Source organism: Emydura macquarii, unplaced genomic scaffold, assembly GCF_026122565.2.
Source record: "Emydura macquarii macquarii isolate MOO-44397 ecotype Brisbane River unplaced genomic scaffold, CSIRO-AGI_Emac_v2 contig_705, whole genome shotgun sequence".
Classification (NCBI taxonomy): domain Eukaryota; kingdom Metazoa; phylum Chordata; order Testudines; family Chelidae; genus Emydura; species Emydura macquarii.
Window position 1 is genome coordinate 5,827,134 of NW_027130842.1, and position 26,519 is coordinate 5,853,652.

A 26,519-nucleotide genomic window follows, 5' to 3' on the forward strand; every position below is an offset into this window, starting at 1 on the left:
TATATTTCATGGAGGGAGGTGTATTTAAGGAGAAGGAGTTGAAGGAGAATAAAGGATTTGGCAGAGAGGGAGCAGAAAGTGAAGCGACACAGGGATATCCAGAAGTTTTAAAAAACATGGGGCTTGGTTCTACCCTGCCCTGCACCATGTGTCATCATTTGCACCTATGCAGAGTGAGTGTAAAGCAAGTGTGACAACAGTTTTACATTAGTTATGCATGCAAGTGTTCATTTTTTGGGATGTCAAAACTAGAAGACGATAAACATCTCACACTCAATAAGTGACACAATGCCATACTTCTGTTTAAAAAATACTTAGTTCTGATTTCTGTGATCACCTTCTTCCAACTTCCATTATGCTAATTTTACCCTTCCTCTGGTTTCTGACCTCCTTCTCATCCTCTTTCCATCTCACCCTAAAACTCCCACTCCCTTGTTTCCTGCTCTGCTCTTTAAAACTCACTTGTTACAAATATGTAAAAATGTTAGATCACGCATTATACCTTATATTTAAAAATCTGAATTGTTCAGGGACTGCTGAGCTTGAAATCATCTGCAAACTTGACACAATCAAACTGGGTTTGAATAGGGACTTGGAATGGTTCTCTCATTACAAGAAGTAATTGCCACTGATCACACATTCTCACCTCCTAATTAATGGTTGTGAATAGGCCTCAACTACACTAAACTGAATGGACTTTGCTTTCATCCACCTTCCCCATTGTTGTTACTTCCATTGGATATGTATATATATATATGTCTCCTATGTGATTTCTATTCCTTACATCTGAGGAAGTGGGTTACAGCCCACAAAAGCTTATGCCTGCAGAAATTAAATGTGTTAGACTTTAAAGTGCTACAGAACTCTTGTTGTTTTTGGTTCTTTAAACTATGTATCACACTTTAGGTGCTATGCAAAAAATAAATAATGCTACTTAGTAATTATTCAAGGACATAGAGTTTTTGTGTAATTGAATTTATGGTCTTAGATCCAAAGCTTTTTGGGTGTATCATTTCAACTATGGTTTTATTTACAAGTTCCTGCTATATTTCACTCACCTATTTAAAAATAAGTTATTAAGATGTCGTTGCTTAAACCATATTAATAAGTCATCAGTTCTGCTCAATGTGAAGCTAAGTAATGTGGAAATATATTTAAAATACGGACAAGGTCAGAGCTGTGTAACTTTTCTTTTTATATTGAAACTCTTGTCTGCAGCCTCCCTTGATTGTCTCGAACTACCACCCAAACATAATTTCGGTTCAGCATGGGACTGGATGAATTATATTTTCTGCCTGATAAGAAAATGATGACCTGATCTTGAATCAGAAGAAGGAGATGCATATTTTACAAGTATTTGAACATGATCAACAGACCAGTGAAATAGCAACAATGTTACCTATGTCTGGTCTAAATAATGATAACAAAGAGCTACAAACCATTTTGGGGTTTGAGATGTCCCATAAAGGACCAGCCCTGCAATAGGGAGAGGTTGCAACTGGTTCTTCAAGGACTTGCCTCGTTCTAGAATATTTTGGTGCAGCGTGAGTGGCTGAACGTCTCTAAGCAGTAGAATTTGGGACCTAGCGGCAGAAATCGGCAGCATCCAGGTAGACCCAGCGTTTCCCTTTTCCCCTACTAGAGCAGTTTGTGCTTCAATGGGCAGTAGCCCCTGATGGCCGAGGGGGGAGCGAGGCAGGGGGCAGTGACGCATTGGGCTGCAGCCTGTGGGTGATTATCGGAGTAACAGCAGATCTCTCTCTCCTTCCCTGATGTGTCCGTGCGGGGCGAGTGAAGCGTTGCTTGCAGGATGGACCCAACCTCTCCCCCTGGACGGACCCAGCAGCAGGTCCTGACTTGAGCGCCAAGTGAATGGGGCGCCCCAACAACACGACGCCGGGGCTGCGGCTGGTGGGTACTACACCGTCTCCTTGCGGTTGCCTCCTCCGCTGTGGCTAGTTTCCACCGAGCCAGGTCTGCGGAAGAGGAGAGTGGAAAGTTGGTTTCTATTTGAGAAGGAGGGGGAAGCCCCGCTGAGGTCCTTCTTTGTCTCTTGCCGTGCACAGGACACCGACAGCGGCATGGCTCTGGGTCCTCGGGCTGCTGTGAAATCTCTGGATGGATCAGGCTAGAAGGGGGCGAAACAGAGGGGAAAGTGAAAAAGGTGAAATATCCTGGGCGTGGGTACTGTAAAGAGGAGGATCGTGTTAACAAATGGGGAGGATCTTATTAGTAACTAGCAGGAGGCTCCGTGTAACTCCTGTTTGTCAGCAAGCAGAAAGGCGTTGGGTGAATACAGCTGTAAAATTCAAAACAAAGAATTCCTCTCCCGCCCCAGATTTCGTTTGTACTTCAGAAGATAATCCTTTCCAGCGGCTGATTGCTAGGCAGATTCCTGTAGGGGAGACGCTTCCGTGTTTCCAGTCTTCATTGATTTCATTGGGGAGAATGACGCGAGCATCTCCTCATGGGAGCCCCCCGCGATTGAAACCCTTAAGGGACACTTTTTTGTATGTTACTTTAGTTCTCAAGTAACACAGGGATGTTAGGAGCTTATTGCCACTTGAACGTTCCCCTAGCTATTGTGTGGCTGGCTGCTGTGTTATGGTGTTGGCTGTTTCTGCTGACTGTGTTCATTGGGGATTATTAGGCAGACCACATGGACCCTGCTTTTGTTTGGGCTCTTTTTTTTTTTTTTTGTCCTGAAAGAGTAAGGTTGATTGGGGCCCCAGAGATAAAAAGCGAAATGTGCAGCGACAAGTGTTTTCTACAGCAAGGGTCGTGAGAGAGCAAAAGCATCAGACTGAGTCTGATGACAGCAAATTGGCAATGAGGGGTGTGAATTATTCCACAATTGCACTAGGATAACATCTTCCAAGATATGTCTTTAAATTACATCAAGAACTTCTATGAAGGATGTGTGAGTATTAAGTGACTAATGAAACCAGAGGTGCTGGGAAAATAAATAATGTGCTTTCTTCATCATGACAAACATACATGCCTGGAGATAAAAGTCTGATAATCAAATTCGGAGGAACAGAACAGCATTCACAGCAGAAGTAGACTTTTAGAACTACATAATCCATGATTTCCTAACAGAAAATAAAGATGTAGCACTACTACTCAAAGTAACAGTGCAAACAAGTAACATTTCCTAGCAGTGCCACTTTTGAGAAGTCTAAATGCTTAACTTCTGACACTAAATATTAAGTGATCATTGCTTTGCCATTGTGATAGCTTAGTTTAATCAATAGGATAATAAAAATTAATTTGACTCTTTATTAAAGGATTTCTTTTTAATCTGCCTGGCATGTCTGTAATTGTAGACTACTGAGTTTTATGCATGTAGCTGATATGTAAAGCCGCAAATGAAATCAGAAAAGAGTAGTTGTTAAGCAGAATAACTGACAGACACAATATAAATGAGTGTACTAGACACAGTAAGTACAATCATTCCCTAACAATTACAGGGACTTTGATTATATTTCAAGCCACTATTTGGTTAAAGGTACACAACACCCTTCATATGATAATTATTTTGAAAGGGAAAGAAAGGAGTGAAAAGGGTGTTTTCAAACCTGAAATAAATGTTTTAGGTAACTTGAAACTGGAAGAATAACTTTGTTCATCTTTGCCTTTGTTTTTCCTGCTAAATAATCCTGTGACTGTTACAGCTCAGGCCTCCAACAGTGATTGGTCAATTCCATACCCTTTTCTTTGGCTCAGTTCGAATGTTTTTCCTTGGAGTTTTGGGTTTTGCAGTTTATGGAAATGAGGCCTTGCACTTCAGCTGTGAGCCAGACAAGAGGGAGGTTAATCTCTTCTGTTACAACCAGTTCAGGCCCATAACTCCTCAGGTAATTTTTTTTTTTAATTGAAACAACCAATTATTTAGAAAATAGATAAAAGATACAGAAAATAAATTTATATTCCCATTTTATATAAAGAGTAGTAATTAAACAGAACGTAGTGGTAGTTTAGACATCCGTGCAACACAATCTTCTGTAATAAACTTCCATTTGTGACAAAATAAGGGGCTGATTTTTTAACCTTTATTCACATGAGCTATTGTTGCTCTTCTTGCAAGTAGTCAGACTGATTTCAACTCCTGAATAAAGGTTGCAGGATCAGCACATAAATGTACTATAATTAGCATTATCTAATCTGGAAATATTTGTAGACAATAAGGGCCATATTCTGTAACCCCTTATTCATGCAAGTCATCCTTATTCACCTAAGTCATTCCAGTGACTTTCTAACAGAAGAAAGCTGGCCTAGTAGACAGGGCACTGGCTTGAGACACAAGAGAGGTGTGGCCAATTCCTGGTTCAGCCACAGACTTCCTGTGTGGCTTTCAGCAAGTCTTCTAATATACTCTGTGTCTTAGCGCTCCATCTGTTTAAAAGAAAATAGAGAGAACATTTAACTTACACAGTATTATGAGGATAAAATCCATCAGTCATTGTGAGGCACTCAGGCTGCAAAGGCTCTGAACTTACATTTACTTCTTGAGTTCCACTGAACTCAGTGGAAATTAGGAGCCTAAACACCTTTGAGGATCTGGACCTCCTACTCCAGTGCACATAAAGTGTCTAAATAGCTATTATTACCCAGACAAATAAGGACTACTCATATGAATAAGGGTATACAGGCCCAGGACTTACTGATTATAAACTACTTTATTCATATCATTCTTCAGTTAAAAGAATGTTTACATGTAAATGAACTAAAAAATTAGAATAATATGTAGCAGAGATTGTTCTCATCTTAAATGATCTTTTTATTGTTTTTAATGTATATCATATATATTTAAAAAACTGACAAGAAATTCAGATATGTGCCTGTTTTCAGCTGGCACAATGCAGTCATACGTGATCTGACAGCAAAGTTTCTGCTACACTTTAGGTATTCTGGGCATTACAGCTAGTGACTGTTCTGGTACCTGGAGCAATATTTCATCTTTATGCTGCATGTAGAAACATCGATCAGGAAGATATCCTCCAAAAGCCTGCCTATACTGTTTTTTATATCCTCTCTGTTCTGTTAAGGATTGTCCTCGAAGTTGTGGCTTTTTGGCTTCAGAGTCATCTCTTTGGCTTCCAAGTGAACCAACTCTACAGATGTGATGCAGGAGCCCTCGACAAAAAGTTTAATATTACGAGATGCATGGTGCCAGAACACTTTGAAAAGACAATTTTCCTCATTGCTATGTACACTTTTACTGTGATTACAGTGTTGTTGTGTGTTGGTGAGATTTTTGAGATCTTATGTAGGAGGCTGGGTTTTTTACATAATCAGTGACCCAGTTGTCATATTGAACTACTCCTACTCATGTGTCATCTGTGCTAACTGTTGTGTGCAGCAGGTTTTTTATGTACAATGGAGAGCTCAGTCTGAAACAAAGACCACTTCTTATACACCTCTGCAATTTTGTACAGGAACTTCCCTTACATAAGCTTTTTGTATATTACTGTTGTAAAATACATAACTAAAGGCCAGATACAAAAGACATTAACTCATGTGAATAATCATTACTCCATATGTAACGATTGAAACCAATAAGACTACACGTCAGTGTTTGCAGAATCTGCCACTTCACTGCCACTTAAAGCAATTGGGTAGGGGGGAAATGAGGGTTTTTACTTGATGGAACTTGCTACTTAACTGCACACATGCATTTGGAACAAGTTTATTTTTAAATTGAATGATTATTAATCTGTAGGGGATAGTCATTCCAAATGTCATAAATGCTTTCATGATTAACCTTTGGTTCAGTGAATTTTAATGCTCATGAAGTGAGTCTGACATGTACAAGTGAGCCTTTAATGCCTGACATGGTACAAGAAAGTGCTCTAAAACGTTCCCAAACAGCTTTACTATTGCAGCTTCATTCCTGGACAACCATATCTCTGGCCTTCACTGAGACTCCTGGTTGTGCTGTGATTTTATATGAATCCCATCTAAGACCTAGCTTGCAACAGCAAAACCTATTTTATCTGTATCCAATGCTAGATGTATATACCCTTTTAAAAACAAAAGCTAGCTTGTGCTTCCTTGAATCTCCCCCCTACTCATTTTTATATTTAAGATAAATCTTAGGTCCTCTTCCTTTTCTTTGTAATGAATCAGAGCATATATATATGGCTCATGTTTACTTATGAAGTAAAAGTATATGGATCCCAAACTTGCCTCAGATATGTAACATTTAACAGTTCATGCATATTCATTATATATTGAAGAGAGGAACAAGCCCTGTGAGTTAATATTTAAATAGGAAATTTTAAAAGAGCTGTCAAGATGCTGCTGCTGCTTGTGGGCCCAGTCATGCATTGATTTCAATGAGAGTTTTGCCTGAGTATAGACCAGTGTTTCTCAAATAGTGTTTCCGTGAAAAAGCGGAACCGCACCGGCAAAATTAACAGAAATCGCGTGCCACCGAACAGCTGGCAGCGCGCCGCCGAACAGCTGATGGGGCTGCCAAACAGCTGTTAGCGCGCCACCGAACAGCTGATCGCGCCGCCGAAAACTGCTTAGAGAGCGCGCCGCCGAAACCAGCCTACACCGCGCCGCCGAAAAGGGGAAGATTTCCTGGACTTGTCGGGGGAGGGTATCGCATGGCCGCACAAGGGTTCCGCGGCGAAATATAGTTGAGAAACACTGGTATAGACTGAAGGATTGGGCCTTGTAGATATATATATATATTTTGCCATGCCACTTCTGCACTCCCATGGCACAATATACTACTGTTCAATAAAAATAATCATAACAAATTCTGTGCATGAAAAATATTCTCTGAATTAAGTGTACTTTTATAATTTACATCTTAGACTTTTATAGAAAGTATATCATAGGTTCTCTTGCACCTCCAGCTTCCATTTCATAATTAATGGAAAGCTTAACATGAAAATTAATCTTGTTCCTTGTGTTTAAATGATGTGATGGAAAGATGAGATATGGAGACTGGACAGAAAAAAAGGGGGTAGTTTCCCTTTTACAATGTTTACAGTTAGAGTGCTAATAGTTACCTGGCTTTTTCTTGTTTGTTGGGATTTTTTGTCACTCAGTTCTATTTTATAAAAGTCAAGCTGTTTTATCTGCTTCCTCATTGTCCACAGGAGCTAAATAATAATTTAAAAAACCCCTCAATTTCATATTCCAGTGTGCCTACTTTTGATGGAGTCTCAAGAAAACAAGACACTTTCAGACTGATCCAATGCCCACTGAAGTCAATGGGAGTCCTTCCATTGACTTCTGCGGGTATTAGATGAGGCTCATAACACTGAGACTAAACTGAGGGGGGAAAAGCTTAACTCATTTAAGAAGTTTAACTTCTTAAAAAAAAAACCAGTTAAACTAAAAGTTAATAAATTAGAACAGGCAAAATGTTTCTGTAAAACATGTAGGCTTAAGGGCCTTTTAAAGGTAATTTACCTTTGAAAACTGTGTGGGGAATCACAATACAACTTCTATAGTAAACTGAGACCAAAGCCTGTTCACTTTATTCATGTGAGTAGTTCCAACAGGCCCAGTTCTGCAAATCTTGTAATCGTGACCCACACAGGTAGTCCAAGTGACTTCAAGTGAGTAAGGCATACAGGATTTGGTCTCTTGGACTCTCATAGATCCAAACTGTGTACAGTTATCTACTTCTATATTTTTTATAATCTGGCTAATGATGAGATCATAAATTCCGACATGTTTTGTGTATTATAGTTTAATATTTTGACTTTTCCCATGAAAACAAGTGGTGTTTTTCTTGTCTTAATATTATAAATGAATGTGATATCTTTGACTAAACATTCATAAATAATTATTTATTTGATATTCTGAAAAATTACAAGAGCAGGGGGACTGCCTAGTTTTTTGCTTGCCTAATATAACATGTGCTTTGATCAGTATATACATTATTATTTCTGTTGTATATATATCAAATATCCATCCAGCAGTTTTTACATATATACAGGATCTGTTCTTTCCGAAGTTATTTTGTAATCTCAGGTACAATAAACCTTTTTATGTATAAAAATACAAAATGTGTGTGACTCTTGACAACCCAATCCATCTGTGTACACTAAATATAGATCAGTCATTACAATTTGTCAGTGTTTTTCTCTAGTGTTTCATATTTCTGTTTAATAAAATTTAAATGCTTTCCAAACAGACCAGCTGACCTCATGTTAATTACAAATAATCATTCCTAGATTTTATATAGCACTTTCCATCAGTAGATCTCAAAGTGCTTTACAAAGGAGAGCAGGTCAGTATGAGTATCCCCATTTTACTGATGAGGAACTGAGGCAAAGAAAGGTGCTCAAGTTCACCAAGCAGTCCATTGGCAAAGTGAGGAATAGAACCCAGATGCCCAGGCCACTATCCTGGCCACTAGGCCACAACAACTCCTGGCCTTATAAACTCAAAACTCAGAATTCTGTGAGAAATATTGATATCTTGCCATTTGTTTTCATTCCAAATCAAAACAAAAACATTTATGAAATTTCCAGCAAAACAGAAATTCTGAAAACAACATAAAAAATCCATTTTTGTAAAAAAAAAAATGAAATTTTGTTTCAAAACAAATTTGTTTTCATTTTTATATCTTGAAAGCTGCTATACTTCTACAAAAAAAAAAAAACTTCAAAAACAGACTTCAAAGAGAAACTGCAGAACTGGAACTCATATGCAAACTTGACACAATTAAACTGGGTCTAAATAGGGACTTGGAATGGTTATCTCATTACAAGAAGTAATTGTCACTGTTCACACATTCTCACCTCCTAATCAATGGTTGTGAATAGGCCTCAACTACTCTAAATGAATGGACTTTGCTCATGCCTACCTTCCCCATTGTTGTTCCTTACCCTTAGATGTATATATATATATACTTCCTCTCTGATTTCTATTCCTTACATCTGACAAAGTGGGTTACAGCCCACGAAAGCTTATGCCTGCAGAAATTAAATATGTTAGTCTTTAAAATGCTATAGGACTCTTTTTTTTTTTAGTAGAAGCAATGTATAATATGTCATAATATAAAAGTCAGAATATTCTATTTTATTTTTTTGAAATCATTAAGAGAAGAGGCTACTTTGTACGTATTGATTGACTTAATTTATTTTCTTGTTAAACTGTATCATTACAACAGAAACAGGAGACACTTTGAGCTAGAAAATAAAATAAGATTTTCCATTAGCTCTTGTTCATATACTATGTTCAACTGCATAAGATGTTGTATGTAATGTCCTCAGGGGTACATTGCTTAATAATCCTCCTCCTATAGGATGCGATCCCACACTTGTTAATCAAGAAAAATTCCCATTGAACTAAATAAGTTTTTCTCAGTAAGAGTGAAGAATTGGGCCCTTAATGCATCTCTCAAGCTATTTTCAAACTCTGTTTTATATAGGCTCGCTCCTTAGTGAAGGTGATTTATGTGGCCTGAGAGTTAGTAAAATTATGATTAATATTGTATCAAAGGCAACAAGTATTTTCTTAATGTAAACAGAAGCAGCAAATGCTGTAGCCAGGGAGATGTACTCTCAGGTGGATATCTGGAGTGTTTCTTTCTGATCCATCAAAATGTAAATATATCTCCATGTATGAAATGTATTACAGCACAAGATCGGAGATAAATACTAGAGAATTAAAAATATGAAGTTCTATCAATAATCCAGTCCCTATAAAGGTCATACTATAAGCCAGATTCGCTCACACTGGTATAAGGAGGTGTAAACTGAAAAGGCTGCAGCAGCCATGGGAGCATTCACTCTGCAGTTCTATTGCAAAGAGACCAGCTGCATAGGAAATCTGTATTTTGGACAGTCTTGGCCAACCTTGAGTTTTCTCCTGGGGTGGAGGTTGTGGGCAACTCCTGATGAGTGAACTGTACATTTCTCCGAGCTCTCAGTTATTAGGTATTTATAAGGCCTTCCCTGCTTGCTGCCTTCTGGAATTACAAAATGCTCTCAGGAGGGAACAAGGCTATGCTAAAGTACCGGGAACACAGGTGAGAATTTTTTGGCATTGCATTCACATAAATACCTGAAATCCAGAGCCAGGGAAAATTTTATAAATCACCCATACAGAAAAACCTTTAACTTCTGTTAAGGCATTTCCTATCAATACAGTTGCAAAACATTGACATCCACACCAACCTTAACTCATATGCCTTGCAACCCAATTATAATGTCCAACTGCACTCATGGAGGATCTTCACAACAAGCTCTCTTTCTATTTTGATGTAAAACCACCTACAACGTACACATCCAAGTACCCAAAGGCATATTTACTTATACAACCTTTGTTCTAACCTCAGAATATTTTAGGTAAGAATAGAACACTAGATAGAGACATTTGCTCAGGTTAGGGTTAAGGTTATGGGCTTGAGGGCAATTTCGAGAAATTGGCTATGTGCTCTTGAATAACCTGCTCTAGTTTCTCTTCACATTATATCAATTTTTACCCACCAAGTAAACTTAATTTTAAAACAACAAAGTTTGGGGGATGCTGCGAGAGTGGGAGTGGAGGAGGGAATTTCCTTGTTTTCTAAAATGAGAAAGAAAAGTTTAAATGGAATCTGCATGCAGGGTCTGCAGGAAGGCAGTCTGCTCTAACAGATGTTATGAGACACACCAACTGCACTTTCCTTTCTGCAGTTCTTTGCATATCTGCATGTTGTGTGTGTGTAATTATGGTTGTATGGGATATGAGGAATTATATAATGGAGAGAAAAAGACTTCTATCCATGTTGAAAGTGTTAAACAGTTTTAAGTGTAACACTGAACCTTTTCCCTGTTCTCCATGCCTTCCTGTACCATCTGCCTGTAACCTTTACACCCCCTCTGTACTACCAGAATTGAGCATCCCCCAACTTCCCACCCCCTGGTCTTCCAAACCACCACCCTTCCCGGATACTTTTTTATACTTCCTCTTTATTTATGCCCTTTCCTGCAGCTTCTTCACCCCCCTCCCTCTGCCACATCCTCTGCACCTTTATTCCATGCCTCTGTTTTCTGCACTACGTCTTTGTCCCTGTGTTAGCCTGAGCAATTAGCCAATATTTGGGATCTTGCACGTTGTTTCCATTAGGAGGAGAAATTGATGATGGAGTCAGGTATTTCTTTAATGCAATCTTGTTTATTTACAAAGAAGGTAAACAAAGTCCTGTTTTCTGGAACACAGTAGGACTCCTACAACAAGAGGCAATTTCCTTGTTCACAGTTCCAAGCCTCTTTCCAGACAACACTCTGCCCAAAAAGCTCTCTCTTGGCTTTCTCTCATGGTCACGCTACAAGTTCTTCTTTTGTTCTCTTTGTCTTCCTACTTCTGTGGCTGATTTTGACACACACAAACAGAACAATTAAATCATTTCCCAACCCCTGCATTTGCATTCCATCTACTCTTTGGGCAATAGTTCCAGACAGGTAGCTGTGTTAGTCTGTATACAGCAAAAACAACGAGAGTCCTGTAGCACCTTAAAGTAACAAATTTCTGTGGGCATAAGCTTTTGCGGGCTACAACCCATGCATCTGACGAAGTGGGTTGCAGCCCATGAAAGCTTATGCCCGCAGAAATTTGTTAGTTTTTAAGGTGCTACAGGACTCTTGTTGTCTTTGGGCAATGACTTCCATTGTTTCAACTATCACTAAACAAACGGGCATTTAACTGTTCCCTCATTTACCCTGAATATAAGGCAGCTAATATGCCCAGCAGCTAGAATGAGGTGTGACATCACATAATTGCCCATATATTATATACATGTTTGCTGGGGTCCATCCAACTGCCAGCATAACACCAAAATGCCCCTCACAACTTTCTACCCCATCCAGTCCTCTGCAATCCCTCATTTTCCCTGTCCACTCCATCCTATCCAGTCCCCTTCAATCCCCATGTTTTAAGTCACAACACATTTAAACATGTATTTTGTTACATTTTTTTTCATTTGTTTTCCAATGTTTAAAAATGTATGTTAATGTGCAATAGGGGAGATGAGTGAACCGGGGTAGTAGAGAGCCGAGGTTCTCCAGAAGAAGTGACCACTCTTTCTCCAAGCTCCATTTCAAGCAGGCTTGCCTCCAAGCTTCTCTTTGCACTTCTCTTTTCTCACCATAGCCAAATAAGAGTGGGCACAGAGAAGGCTTGCAGGAAAAGTTTCCTAAGAAGCATAGCTTGTAGGTCCACTAGGGATTGTCCCAGGCTGCTGAACCTGCAACGGTTTGCCAAGGAGCAGCCCCATCTAATGAACTATCCATGTTCAGTCAGATGGGGGCTCCTCTGATGAACTTTAGTATATATCAATAGGAGGTCAGAGGGCAATGGATGGAGGAGGTAGGGTCTATTTGGGGGCTAACGGTAGTGGAAAAAAGCAGGATGAGCAGAGTGCTGGGAAGCCAGCACAGTCAATGAAGCATGCTTCAGTGCTTTACTTCCAAGGCTGTAAGTTGATTGTATGAGAAGGCCGCCTACATCAGATTCCCTTGGGGTAAATGAAAGCTGTTATGAATAAAGGTAATGACTATTATCATGTGATTTGTTTTCACATAAAATTAACCCATACATCTTCCAGATATAGACTCTAGAGGGGAGATCTTAGTCCCAAATAGGACTGACTTTCATTGGGAATTTTGCATCCAATTTCCTTTTTGTGCCTTTGAAAACCACATAGTGCTACCTGAACCTAAACTTTCAACTAGGGTTGCCAACTTTCTAATCGCTGAAAACCAAATACCCCTGCCCCGCACCCTGCCTTGCCTCTTCCCCCAAGGCCCTGCCTCTGCTCACTCCTCTTCCCCCCCCCTCCATCAGTCACTTTCTGCCCTCCCCCAAGGCTTTACTTGCTGCCTGCAGAGCCAGGCTGGGAGTAGCTGACAAGGAGCTGCCTGCCTGCCCAATTGGGGCACAGCAGGGGGTCAGTCCCCACAGCGAGGGGCCGGGCGGGGCAATCGGGGCATGGCCACAGGAGGAGTAGGGGTGAAGTTGGAAGGGGTGCAGATGTGAGGGCAGAATTGATTGGGGGTTGTGAGGCAGAACTGATGGCTGGGTGTGGGGGGCTAGGCAGATGTGGGGGTAAAAGCTCTTGCAGTGGGGGCCAAAATCACCTCAGTAAATTTGGAAGTGTTGGCAATCTAAGTATCTTTTTCATACACACTGGTGGTGGGCAGATAGAATACAAAAATCAAAAGACAGGCCAAAAAAACACAATATAATTGTAAAAAAAACCCAAAACCACCATGATTTTGCACCAATCTCATGATTTTCGGGGGGTCTGACTCATGGTTTTTTAACCTTCAGGATTGACAATACTGCTTATTCCCCTTTCCACATGGGAAGAAGCTATACATGTATAATGGTATAACTGTACCCACACTGCAAGTATTGTACTGCTTTAACTATATTGGTATAGTGAAAGCGGTACAACTTCTGTGTGTTGACAATTCCTAACAGAGGGCTTGAACACAGATAACAACAAATAGTTAATGTGGTATAGCCACAGTCTCCTTTGGCAGCAGGGCCTGTGGTAACTCTGCCCCAACCTGGACAAGTCTTTTGTCCTTTCCCCTCGGCACCTCTTTAGCAGAGCGTTTGAGGTGTTGGCCTTAATTCGGGCCTGAGGGGTGCCCTTCAACCTCATGGGAGGGCAGGTAGTTCCAGGCAGTGTATATCCCAGGGCCCCAGGAGGTACCTTTCTATGGCTCCTGCACGGAGCTGTAGAAGTGGTGGTAAAGCCCTGGAGGGTCAGAGCCGCATCAGTCCTCCCTGCAGGCCAGGGCCGGGGTTTTTCCTTCTCTGCCTCTCTGGCTGCAGAGAGGCACTTTCTCCTAGTCTGGGGGAGTCTCTCGTCCTGCCGCCGCCGCCACCACCACCGCCGCCGCCGCCAGCTTTCCTTCCTTCCTTCCTTCTGTTCTTTTCTTTTCTTTTCTCCCCTCCCCCGCCTTCAGAGGCGGCAGGGTTTAAGTAGACCTGGAGAAGCCCTTCATTGGGTCCAGGTGTCTCTAATTGACCTCTCCTCTGTAACCTCTCCTCTGCCTGCAGGGAAAAGGGCCTTTAGCAGTCTAGGGCTCACATATCGGCCCCAGTCTTTACTCCAACTTGACCCCACAGCCCGCTGGGGACATCAGTTGGCAGCTCCATCACGGAGCCGTGAGCACGGGCGTGCTCTTGGCGCTGTTCACCCCTCGCCCTGACACCTGCCCCTTTTGTGGCATGAGGGAGACCCTGGCGCACATTTTTCTTGAGTGCGCCAGGCTGCAGCCCCTGTTCCGGTTCCTCCAGAACCTTCTGCTGAGGTTCTGGCTGCACTTCTCACCACACCTGTTCATCTACACACACCCCATCCATGGCCCCACGAAGTCACAGGACCTCCTTGTCAACCTCCTCCTCCTGGCCAAAGTGGCCATCTACAGGACCAGGGAGAGGAGGTTGGCTGGCGGGGAGGGGGCGCTCTGTGACTGTGGGGCTTACTTCCATTCCTCTGTTCACTCATGCATCTGGGCAGAGTTCCTCTGGGCAGCGTCCACCGGCTCCCTTGACACCTTCCGGGAGCAGTGGGTGCTGTCCAGGGTTCTCTGCTCGGTGTCCCATTCTGGTTCCCTTCGTTTAAACCTGTGACCCCCACACCCCTTCCTGGTTTTTTCATTAGTTGTCCCCCGCAATCAGTTGTATCCCGGACTCAATGACTCCTCCCCTTAGGCTGGGGGAGGAGCCTTTAGCAGTAGGCGGTCTTGCGCCCGCCCACTCCCTGGATTACAAATAGCTATACCCTTTTGTAGCCATCTGGCCTGAGTTTACCACATTAATTAAATTAAACGCAGTTCCAGGAACTTTCAGAGCTATAGCAATACTGAAACAATTAGTAGCATTTGTAAAAATAACTATGAAAATTAATGGAAATAAAGCACATATTATAGTTAATATAATATATGTTGTAAATAACATAATTAGAGATGTGTGTGTTCAAGTATCTCTTAGGCTCAAACTTTAATGCCTCAATCCAGCAAACCTGTATGTACCATGAGTAGCAAAGCTTTTCAGGATCCAACTCTAAAGTAGCATAACTAATTACTGGAATTTTCCTTTAACATTGCATAATTGAGTTTATAATCCATTAAAACAGAAGAAACTAGTAAATCCAAACAGCAACCAAAATTCCATCATAAATCATCCTCTACATCTGAAATGTTGGTGTTCTCACTCTGTTACAAATGGATAGAAAACATGTTTTTTTTAAACTTGCTTCTGAAACTGTAGAAGGTAAGGAGAAAATTAAGAGAATTATCAGTGATGTTTAACTAATTCTTCCATTTGGAGTTAACTGGGGACAGGCAATTTCAGTTGATTTGGATTGTTTTTTAATTTTTGTAACGCAGGCATACTTAATGCATTTCTGGAAAAGAAAAGTAATGTAAGCAAATGGATGGGTAGGCTTGGAAGAAATAGATTTTTATCAGAAAATGTTGATTTCACAGTGCATACATAACGATGAGAAATATTTCTATTGATAATTAAAAAATTACAGATAGCCAAAGAAAGAAAAATGTGGATTGAAAACTTATTAGAGTTTGAGTTAAGGATATTGTATATTTGTTTCATATTGTAACTTTGTATATTTTACATGCAATGTTGACAATTTGTATTTTAATAATTATAAAACTTTAACTTTTTGAATCTCTGCATATACTGTCATTAAATAATGATTGCCTACCTTCATTCTCGTCTGACTGCCCCCAATTTCCCACAACTGTGAAAATTTAAATGGATAAAAATAAATGTTTAAGAATAAACATTGATATTAGCCACTGAAATTACAAAAAAATAAAAAAGTGAATTCTGCCAAGCCTATGGATGGATTACAAAACTCTGCCCATTTGGAGATGGAGTGTGCGTGATTGGAGTATGTGTGACATGTGCATTTGTATGAGTTTAAGTGGAAGGCTTGTGTGTGCAGTGTATCTGTGGAGAGTATGTAATTTGTGTACAATGCTTGAGTGTGTGCATGTCTGTTGTATCTGTGGAGTCTGGGGAGCGGCTATATCTCTGTGGTGTGTGTGTATTGGCATAAGCTCTGTGGCATGTGTTTGTGTGAGCAAGGAATCCCTAGTGGGCAGTTAAGTGCTAAGGATTCCTATTTGCTTACTAGACAAGCTGGGCAAACATTTCATATTCACTCCCTTCTGCAGGAAGAAAGTTGTTGAGCCTTGGAACTGGGGGACAGAAGGAGGAATGAGACAGACCCAGGGAGGGAGGGGACAGAAGGAGTCAGACAGACCCAGACAGGGAGAAATGAAGGGATTAATCCAAGGGTTGAGAAATTTGGCTGCAAGCAGGGAGGTCCCACCACATCATTTCTGAACTCGTGGCGCAGCAATCCAGGCCAGTGCCCGCTGCTGAGGGTAGGGTAGGGGATCCCCTGAGGGGCGGCAGAACTTGCTGTATGATCCCCCCAGGGCGGCAGGCAGGCACTAGCAGCAGCTCCACTCGAGAAGTGGGCTGAGCAAGGCATGCTCTGCACCCAGCCTGTGTAGCGTCAGCTGCTGTGACCTGTTTGCTGGGCAGTAATGCCCATCCGGCACCACGGGATAGCTCCTGCTGCAGCAGCTGAGAGGCTCAGTGCCTCCCACGGGTCAGGCAGCTGCGGCTTCAGCTGTTGCCATTGCTAAAGCAACAGCTGGATGGGAGAAAGACAGAGATCTGTGGGCTCCTCTGTCCAACCTGCCGCACAGGCTGGGCGCTCAGTGACCACCTCCAGCTGCAGTCACTATGTCCTGGAGACAACAGGGGCTATCTTCCCCTAGCACCGCCTGCTTCATCATCCTCTCCTTCCTGCTCCACAATCTCAGGGGTAAATTGACTTTTAAAATCTCACCCTGGCAAGTTATTAGGAACTGTGAGGAGAGGAGTGTAACATTCCCCTCTGTAATCCAGACTGGTATATTGCTGTGTCACCCCAATCCCACTGTGACATTCACCTCTGCAATCTGGACTGGTATATCACTGTTACCTCAATCCCCCCCCACTCCTGGGGCTTTGTCTTGCACTTGCCCCGCTGCGTAAACCCCCCATTGCTGGGTCAGCCCATGCACAGCCACCCACAAGCAAGCCGTCTCTGATTGAGTGAATAAGTGATTCTGGCTAGCCATTAATGGGATTATGCAATGGCATGTCCCCCAGCCAATATCCCCAGTCTCAGATGCAACCCTAGGAACTGCCGCTTTACAGAGTTCAATTGCCCCCTGGAATCTGCAAGCTCATTGGCTAGTCAATTTATCAAAGAAATTGATATGTACCAGCTCTGTGACTTTAGATGAGATCTCTACACACACTCAAACCACATGCACTGCTTTAGATAAAACAAACAAATCAGTTTATTAAGTACAGAAAGATTTTATGTGATTATAAGCCAGAGAAATATAAATCAGATTTGATCAGGAAGAAATAAAAGCAAATCACATTCTAAACCAAGTTTAATACTTCCAGTAGCTTCCCAAAGTTAGATAATGCTCACCACCAGCTGGCTGATGACTCCTCCTCAGCCAGGCCCTCCCCGTCAGCAGTCTTTCAATTGTAGATGAAATGCAAGAGAGAGCTCAGTCTGGAGACCAAAATGCCTCTTCTTTTAACAGGTTCCCCCGTTACCCCCTGGGGGTCAGGTGATCGACAATGTCCTGCATGGTTTTTCCTCCATTTGAGTTAAATGAGCATCATCTTATCAGATAGTCAGGCCAGTCCCTTGTTCCTGGAAAGTTGAGTTGTTTTATGCATGCCTCAGCGAGGCGTGAATTACTTCTGCTTTTAGTGTTTGCCTGGATCTTTTCAAGCCACGTGAGACACACATTTGGGAATATTACATAGCAGAGCTTCATGCACATGACATTGCAGGAAACATGCTACCATAACAATAATGTTCAGCATGTCATGAACACTATAAAAATACCTTACATGACATACTTTGCATTAGACAATACACAGTTACACTATAAGGGTGAACATGAACGATACACAATTACACCATAAGGATGTACATGAGGTGCAGTGTGTTACAAAGAGAAGTTGGGGTTTTTGTGGCGGAGGCTGGTTACTTCATGCAACCTGACTGTTAGCATCCCGCTGACCGGATACTGCCAGGTTCCCTTTTCGACCAGACGTTCCAGTCAAAAACTGGACACCTGGCAACCCTACCAAGCTATTTGTTTGTTAGAGGAAGGCAAAAACATGAAACAGCAAAGGTACCTAGTAACAAGTCACCTTCAACTCCGCACCAGCAAGGGGAAACCATCTTTTACTCCCTTAGCACAATTTAGAGCACCATCAGCCACAAGGGAGGGGCAGGCTGCCCATAGGGCATCCTCTGGAAGTTTGCATTGATGGCCCCTGGTTTGAATTATTACAGCTGCATCCTGAGCAGCCCTGATCCAACATCTGACAGGGGATCAACACAGTGGAGGAGGCCACATTTTTTGCCTCTCCTTGGGATAGAAAGCCTGCTCAGCTAACGCACTAGTAACCAGCCCTACTGGCCACGAGCAGCCCTAGGCTATTAGCCGCGCCCCAGGCTACGGCTCCCAGATACAGTGAGGTCTGTGATCAGGCGCGGGGATTCGAACACGGCTCTCCCTCGCGCCTGAGCCCGCGCGCTCTTCGCTGGGCCACTCCACTGGCGCGCGCGTGCGCACCGTTCTCCTCCCTTGGCCCCTGTCGCTCACCAGCTGTCCCTACTGCAGGCGCGAGGAGGCGCCGCTCTCCTATTTCGCCCCCGCCCCCCCAGTTTCCCGCACGCGCCGCCGGCCGCGGAGTCTGTCACGGTTCCGGAAGCGGAAGCGGGCCGCGCGCGAGAGAGAGTCGTTGGGCAGCCGCCGGGCGGGGTGGTGGTTGTTGGTGTTGCTGCCGCTGCCGTGTCCGGTGTGGGGGCGTCATGGCGGACTCGGCCCTTCCCCCGCTGCCTGCGCAGTTCAAGAGCCTCCAGCACCATCTGCGAACCGGGCAGGAGCTGGACAAGCGGGAGCCGGTGGTGGCCTATTACTGTGAGTGAGGCGGCGGCGGCGGCAGCAGCAGCGCGAGGGCCCCGCCCCCATTGAGCGCGCCCCAACTCCCCCCCCCCGCCTGACACCGACCGGTCCCCGTCAGCCCCGCCCCCATCTCGGCGGATCTGCTCTGCTCTGCTGCAGGTCCGGCCACAGCGACAGTCCGGGCCGCCCGCCCCCCTCGCAGGGACAGACCGGTGTTTTGTTTGTTTTTTACGGAGAGGGGGATGGCGTTAAGACTAATAAAGCAATAGCTGTTGATTATCGCTGTCATAAGTAGTTTTGTACCCTCGCTCACTTTTAATCCGGTGAGATCAATTACTCTTTGTTCCAAACTCAGTGTTGCCTTTATTCATACAACACCTATTCTGGGGCGTCCCACCCCGCCCCCCACAAACTCTCAGGTAAGATTTATGCCCAAGCCTCAGCACCTAGCAAAATGCAGCACAGTCAATGTGATCCCACTGTCACCTAAGTATAATAAATGGGCCACTTTGCAAGCTGGGATCATTTTAATGAGGGATTAAAAAAAATCGGTGATTAGGGTTTTCAAATGCTTCTTTGAAATGTACACTGCAAAAATCAATTCATAAAATGGGGAAACAAACAAGGATTTGGGAGACCTTGGTTCTGTTCCCAGATCTGCTGCTGATTTGTGTGAGCTTCAGCAATTCACTTTCCCCATCTTTTGAGACAGAAGTTAGTTGTGTATATTTTAATGAATGAAGATTTTAAATACCTCTTTGTTGTTTGAAATCTCTTTCTAACTCATTTGTAGCTGGAAGGGGATTATATTTTCTTAGAGCTTGTATACACTTCAGATGCTACAGCAGCACAGCTACAGCACTGCAGATCTGCTGCTATAGTGTAGAAACTTGTTAAGCAGCAGAGGGGTTTTTCCATTTCTGTAGTTAATCCACCCCTTCAATAGGCAGCAGCTAGGTTGCCAGAGGAATTTTTTTATAGATTTAGGGTGTCTATATTGGGGTTTAAGTTGGTTTAACTACAACTCTCAGGGATGTGAATCCTTGAGTAACATAGGTAGGGCAACTAGACTAGCATTTATGCTGGCAAAACTGTGTGTGTCATAAATTTTGCTGCTTGTTTAGCTGGTTTTATTATGTGGGTGGGAGAGCTCTCTCCCGTTAACAAAATGCAGCTACACAAGCATTCTTACAGTGGCACAGCTCTACCAATACAGCTGTGCCACTGTAAGTTTTAAGTGTAAACTAGCCCTAGTTTTAGGTGTAGAGCATGCCTTGCCGTTTTTGTCTCTTACTTCTTAATAACTTAATTCTTTCCCTTTGAGATAATTTTATTAGGAGGTCACGTTATGGAGTTTAGTTTGCAATAGTATATGTTCAGAAAGGAGTAAATGGAAAAAGGGGCTTTTTAACCAGTGATTTACTAAAAAAACTTCTTTGTATACAGAGTTGAACTCAAAATGCAGGCTTGCGTTGTTTTGAAAAACATAGGCAACTCAGAGACACAGGATTGGTCCTAGTCTTAATATTGTACACATGAATAATATGCTAATGTTAGAAAATCATCAGGTTGAATAAGGCACCTGTAAAATAAGAAGAAAATTAGTAATTGCTGGATGGTTCTACTTAAACTCAACACAAAGGTATCTTATGTGTGACATGAAGCAGTAGCTAGCTCCTAAAGTATTTTCTCTGGTAGTAGAGAGAACACAATGTCTAACTCCATCATACAAATAGTAGTTTCATGTAAGCAAGCAAGTGCAGTTTTTGTTCTCATTAAACTAAATGCAGAAATGTTGGATGACTTAACCGCTACTAATTTCTCTTGTTTTCTTGATTTATATATTTGTTCTGAAATCTAATGTAAGTCCTCAGTAGCGTGTAGGAAAAAACAAGCTTTTTATCACACCTTAATATATTGTGATATTTGAGTGTATTCTTGTGATACTTGAACTTCAGTGAATAAATACTTAAGGGAGGTGACATAAACTGCCAGTTAGCTTTTTATCATTTATGGTATATCCCTGCTTGAGTTTTAAATTAGTGTAGGTGGCCTTGGCTTTCCCATCTGGCCACTTAAGTGGGTAATATTGAATATAGCTGAAAAAATATGTTCCAGTGACATAATGTTTATCATTACATTACAACTTAAAGTAAAAAGTGATGACACTTTGTTTTCAGAACCAAACACTGTTTAGATTCTGAATCCTTTTAAATGTCACAAAGCAAAAGAATCAGTCATCAATAAAATCATTTAAAAACTTTGAGTAGTGTTTCTTACAAATAGACATACTATCTATCCCTAGCAACAAACTGTTCCTACTATATTGTAAGGCCCCAGTCCTGCCACGTCTGGTGCATTGGTGTGCTGGAGAGTCCCTTTGAACTCCCTGTTGGTGGGATTCCATACAGGCACAAGGAGTTGAAGGATCGAGGGCATAGGCTTCAATCCTGCAAATGTGTGTGTTTAACTTTACTACAATGAGTAGTCCATTGACTTCTTGTGACTACTCGAGGTAATAAAGTTAAGTATGTTCATGAGTGTTGGTGGTACCAGGGCCTAAGAGCATTTCTGCACATTGTTTAGCAGTAAGATTGTCAGCAGTGACCACTCCATGATATTACTGCTATACAAGGGTGGAGCCAGAAGTGATTTTCTGGCAGAGCCTGTGATTGACTCGGGAGGGCCTTGGCCATTTCTTGCTTCCAGTCATGTGACTGGAACCAGGACATTTGGGAAGCTACCGGGCAGAGAAATTAAGCTGCCAGATGCTACAGTTACCTTGGCAACTGGAGCTTCGGGCAACTTAGTGATTCTCCATCGGTCGCTTCCCGAACTTCCTGCTTCCGATCATGTAGCCAGAAGCAGGAAGTTCGGGTAGTGACCGGCTGAAAGCTGCCTGACACTCCAGAGTAGTTTAAGCCAAGTGTCAGCAGCAGAAGCAACAGATTGGGTGGGCCTGCTTTCAAAGTGGGTGGGCCGTGGCCCACCAAGGCCCACCTGTAGCTACGCCCCTGCTGCTATATGCAACTTCCTTTTGTTTTTCCCTCCCATTTCAACAGATAGTGGGTGTTTAGAGCTGTGTTGTGAACAGAGCTTGGTAGTTGATTTGGTGGTAAGGTTTTCTACCTCTAAATGCTGAATGTATTCTCTTAGACCCCAATCCTTCACAGTCTTCAGATGTGCTTAACTTTACACACTGTGAGTAGTCCCACCGCCTACAACAGAACTAGTCACAATCTGTAAAGTCAAGTATGTGCATAAGTCTCTTCAGGAGCCGGGCCTTAACTTTCATTGTTTTATCCTTTGTTATTTCCCAGGCTTTTCTTTTACTTCTGTAGTTATTGTGCAACACACCACATCACAACCACATTTTTCATTGGTATTCTTGGATTATTTCCAAAATAAACAATCTGACAGTATTTCTGGCAATCCTGGGTTATACCTGGTAATGAATGGAGAGGAGACCCTTGAATATGACTGATATGTAGCTGCATCTTTAACTAATTATATTCAAACCAGTATATAATCAAGAGCCTTATACAGAACTTGAGAACATATGATTACTGTTTTACGGACTAAAAAATAATGTATCATGCAGGTATAATTGATAGAAAACAAGAGTGATGTATTTAGTTCATGGTGTCCCATAGGGTTATTTATGCAGTATTAGAGACTTGCTCTTAATGGGTTGCATCCTGTAGAGAAATCAAAGTGCCAGCTAAAAATCAAGAAGCAAAGTGTATTAGTGAAATAGCACAAGTTGCAACATATTGTTTGTCTCACAAAAATAACAAACAAATTTTTTAAGAGAAAGATATACATTTTGATGTGTTTTATTGTTAGATTACAATAGTTTTAAAGATTACACCTTAGTCTTAAACTACTTTTATTTTAAATTGTATATTGTAAAATACTTTTTTCAGGCATTTCCCTTTTTTGTCTGCATTAAATAGTTTGGTTAATCATATGGCAAGTTCTTTTGAATGGTGCATGTTCAATGCCTGGCTGTTTCCACACCTCAGTAATGATCAGTTGATTTAACATATTTAGTAGCTAGTAATGACTAGAAGAAAAGTTATACAGCTCCACTGGAGAAAAGGGCACAGGTGATTAATAGTGAACAAGGTGGAATTATTTCTACATTAAGTAATATGGTTAGGGAGGTTAGATTGTTTAATAGAGTTGCATGACTTTTTTAAGGGAGGTCATTTTCTAAACACAAGGAGGCAGACTCTGATAGTAAATCACTGGCCTGTTCAACATCTAAAGAAAAAGCTGTCCCCAAGTATATCAAAAGCAGTCTGACTCAAAACTAAACTTGCAAAATCACAGTGTTTGAGAAATAATTACTTGTTTCTGTAAGTGTTCACTTCTGTTATAAAGGTTAGATGGAGGAAACTTCTTCAATAGTGATTTTTTCAACCTTTCACTGTTGACTCTTTTCAAATGAGACTTTAAATTCTCAGAGTATATTTATTAGTAAATCATGTTCTTGTTACTTACTGTTTTTCTAATTTAAAGGTATGAGTATTGAGTAGTATGCAAGTGTACTGACAGCAGCACTATTGCCCCTGAATCCTTTCAACACTCTATGGAATGTACATATATGGTATTTCTATACCCAATAAATTAAGTATAAAATAGTATAAGTGATGTAGTCGATGTGTTCCAGCAACTTCTAAGAAGAAGAGATATAGGACCTGATTCTGATAACACAGTGATATAAATTTGAAGTATCTTTGTTGAAATCAGTGGGCTTAAACTGGTGTAAAACAGGCGTGAAAAGAATCAGATCTTCCTCTCCCCTCCCACCATTTTCAAATTCATCTTTTGGACTGAAAAAAAGCATCACAGATGATGACAGTTGAAAAAGTCCTTACTCAGCACATGCATTAGTGATTTTCCTGGAATGCAAGGGAAAAAAAGGAATACAAGATTTCAAGCTGCTTTCTTCTCCCAGTACTCTAGCTGGCCATTTTTTGATTGAAAAGCTGAGTGGAATAGAGCAAAAGACCCTGACCAACATTTTTCAGCAGCTAAATAGGGTTCTTCCACTTTGGGGAGTTTGGGGAGTAATAAAATGTTGGCGGACATGACCTTTTCAGTTACAAACTGAATTTAAAACTCTGTATTTTGTAGATGGCCAAATAGCAAATAAGTGTTTACAGCACGAATACTCTAAGTTTGCAGAAGTTAAAATTACTGTATAACAACGTGGTCAGATATCTAAAACAATTAACTGTTCTGAATAATACAACTTGGTTATATGCAGTTTAAAATTTCAGTAGATCAGTCTCATTTTTTTTCTTGTAATAAGAGGCAAAGAACAAGGAAGCACTAGCTTGCCTTCTTCTCTTTCTGAAGCTGGGATCTGTGCAGTGTATTGTTGTTCTGTGTAGTTCATTCTGCTTAGCATTACTGATCCATTTCTGTCTTTGTTTTATACAGCAGCTATAGTTTAGACCTTGTCCCCTTCCCCTGTATTTGACATAATATGTTGTTTAATGGAAAACCTATTTTGTGTTTTTCAAAACTAGCACCAATTAAATTATTCAGTAAAGTGTTAACATTAGTGGTAAACTGGAATATTATTAAGGCACAGGACTAATTATAGACAGTGAGAAATATTTTTCCCATTGCACTCGATTATAGTTGCATAAACAATGTTCTGCAGTAACTTAATACATTTTTACTTATTAGGAAAGTTTTGAGTACCTATGTAATCTTATTTGAAGCAGTATATAACTAAATGGTATTAGGTAAATACAAATAATACAGAGATACTGGCTCCTTTCTGTTGAAAAAATTCCTTAAGTCAATTATGTACTTCATAACTAGGACCTATTATAATTTAAAAGCATAAAATATTGTGCTCATATATCTATGAAAAGATCAGTTCTATGGGGTTTCTAGGTACTGATAGGAAACAGATACATGTCTGCAACAAAGTTTCTTTATAGAATATTTGCTACTAAGATTTCAGGGTTCAGACTGATTCACATGTTGTCCATGATTGAACAATTTATTTTCCGTATCACTAACAGTAATTTGAAAATAGGTTTTATGGGGTTTTTATAAGTGTTTTGATGATGCACATCTTATGATTTGTGGTTACACAGTAGGGGATAGATTTTAATCTTTTGACTTCCTGGAATATTTAGAAATAAGACATTTAGTTTGTGGTGTACTCTTGTTATACTTATAAAAGACTAGCAGGATCTTATTCAGGGGGACAAGGCAATATGCCACGTTTATTGTAGATGTAAGAATATTAAAAAGCAGTCACATTCGTACACACATTCATAAAGTTCTGCAAGCTGGTGTGATATAATTACCAGTCCTTTTATGCGTTACTCGAGCCAGTTTAGTGGCCAGCTAGGCTGGGCACGAGGAGGGAGCCAGGCCCCCGTCAGACTTGAATCCGATGCTCCAAGATGCAATTGCAGAACGAGACCCAAATTTTCCATGTTTTTACCCATCTTTTATACTTGCTGACTCTCATGTAAGTCTGTGGGCCTTGCTGTGTCATGCTGCCTCTGTGTTCAGCATAGTTGTTAATCACCAGCTAATTGCAAGCATGACTATTTTCTTATTTCTATACTTCCTTTGTTCCCAGGGTGGATCCTTCTGTACTTTAGGGTCGTTAATTTGCACTTTAGGGTCCTTGATAGGTATTCTTCAGTCCTCAGGGTTAGGATGGCAGTTGGTGTCTTCACTCCCCTTTCTGTTGTTAGAGCAGTTTTAGGTTGGTGTCTTTTTATGCCCTGCACATACATTCCTCACTCTTACAAAGAGAATTTATCAAGGTATTTTTAGGTTCAATAGTACAAGTTTCAGGAAAGAGCTCACTTCAAGAAACTAACAAGATGGAGTCCACTTATGCCACACTAAACATGCCATTATCATAAACATTTCTCTCTACCTCTATCTTACTTACACAGTAGAACAAGGAGTCTACATCTGATAGGTTTGCACAGCTCCTGGGGAGGGCTCACACTGTAACCCATTTTTTGAACATATTGGGTAAACTTTAAATGGTCCTTAACTTCAGTTTCTTAAAGATGGGTTTCCTTCATCCTATATCTCAAGTATTTTCCTTCCTCTGTCTTAGTTTGTGGGCACTTATTCCTTTAAGAGGATTGTAAGGGTGAAACTGTACTCTGATGCCTTTACCCTTATTGTTGCAGCGGAAGAACAGGTAGCTTTGTATTTAGAAGCAAACTCTTATGAAAAAGGTTAATAAAAGTTAATAATTGCCAAATGTATTTGTTGGAGTTAGAACAATGAAATCAAGCTGAAGGTATTCTTTAAAAATAATTTAAAATACTAGAGGATGGAGAGAAATGGAAACATAGAACAGATATGATTCAGAAATTAAAACTTGTTTACTGAGCTATGTATTCTTTGTCTTAAGTAAACTATTAAACCTATGATTTACCCATTGATCAGAGAACAAGCTTCTGCCTAGGAACTCCGTACAGTCCCGAGGATCATAGAGCCTTCATTTTAACCTCTCTC

At 41.2% G+C, this 26,519-nt stretch overlaps 2 protein-coding genes across 4 annotated transcripts in view; both read left to right on the plus strand.

Moving 5' to 3' along the window:
* The first annotated feature begins 1,682 nt into the window (after positions 1 to 1,682).
* On the plus strand, positions 1,683 to 6,080 carry GJE1 (gap junction protein epsilon 1). Its single transcript, XM_067542204.1, has 3 exons — positions 1,683 to 1,911; positions 3,675 to 3,857; positions 4,906 to 6,080. The coding sequence occupies exons 1-3, from the start codon at positions 1,873 to 1,875 to the stop codon at positions 5,299 to 5,301; spliced, it is 618 nt and encodes a 205-aa protein (XP_067398305.1). The 5' UTR covers positions 1,683 to 1,872; the 3' UTR covers positions 5,302 to 6,080.
* Positions 6,081 to 18,773: 12,693 nt separating this feature from the next.
* Positions 18,774 to 26,519, plus strand: part of VTA1 (vesicle trafficking 1) — a 75,903-nt gene continuing 68,157 nt past the window's right edge. For 2 of the 3 annotated variants that reach the window (XM_067542338.1, XM_067542339.1), the window contains exon 1: positions 18,774 to 19,013. In XM_067542338.1, the coding sequence (XP_067398439.1) occupies positions 18,905 to 19,013 (109 nt within the window). In that variant the 5' untranslated portion in view covers positions 18,774 to 18,904. Of the gene's footprint in view, positions 19,014 to 19,298; positions 19,418 to 26,519 lie in introns of those variants that run through there. The other variant, XM_067542341.1, reaches the window with a different exon arrangement.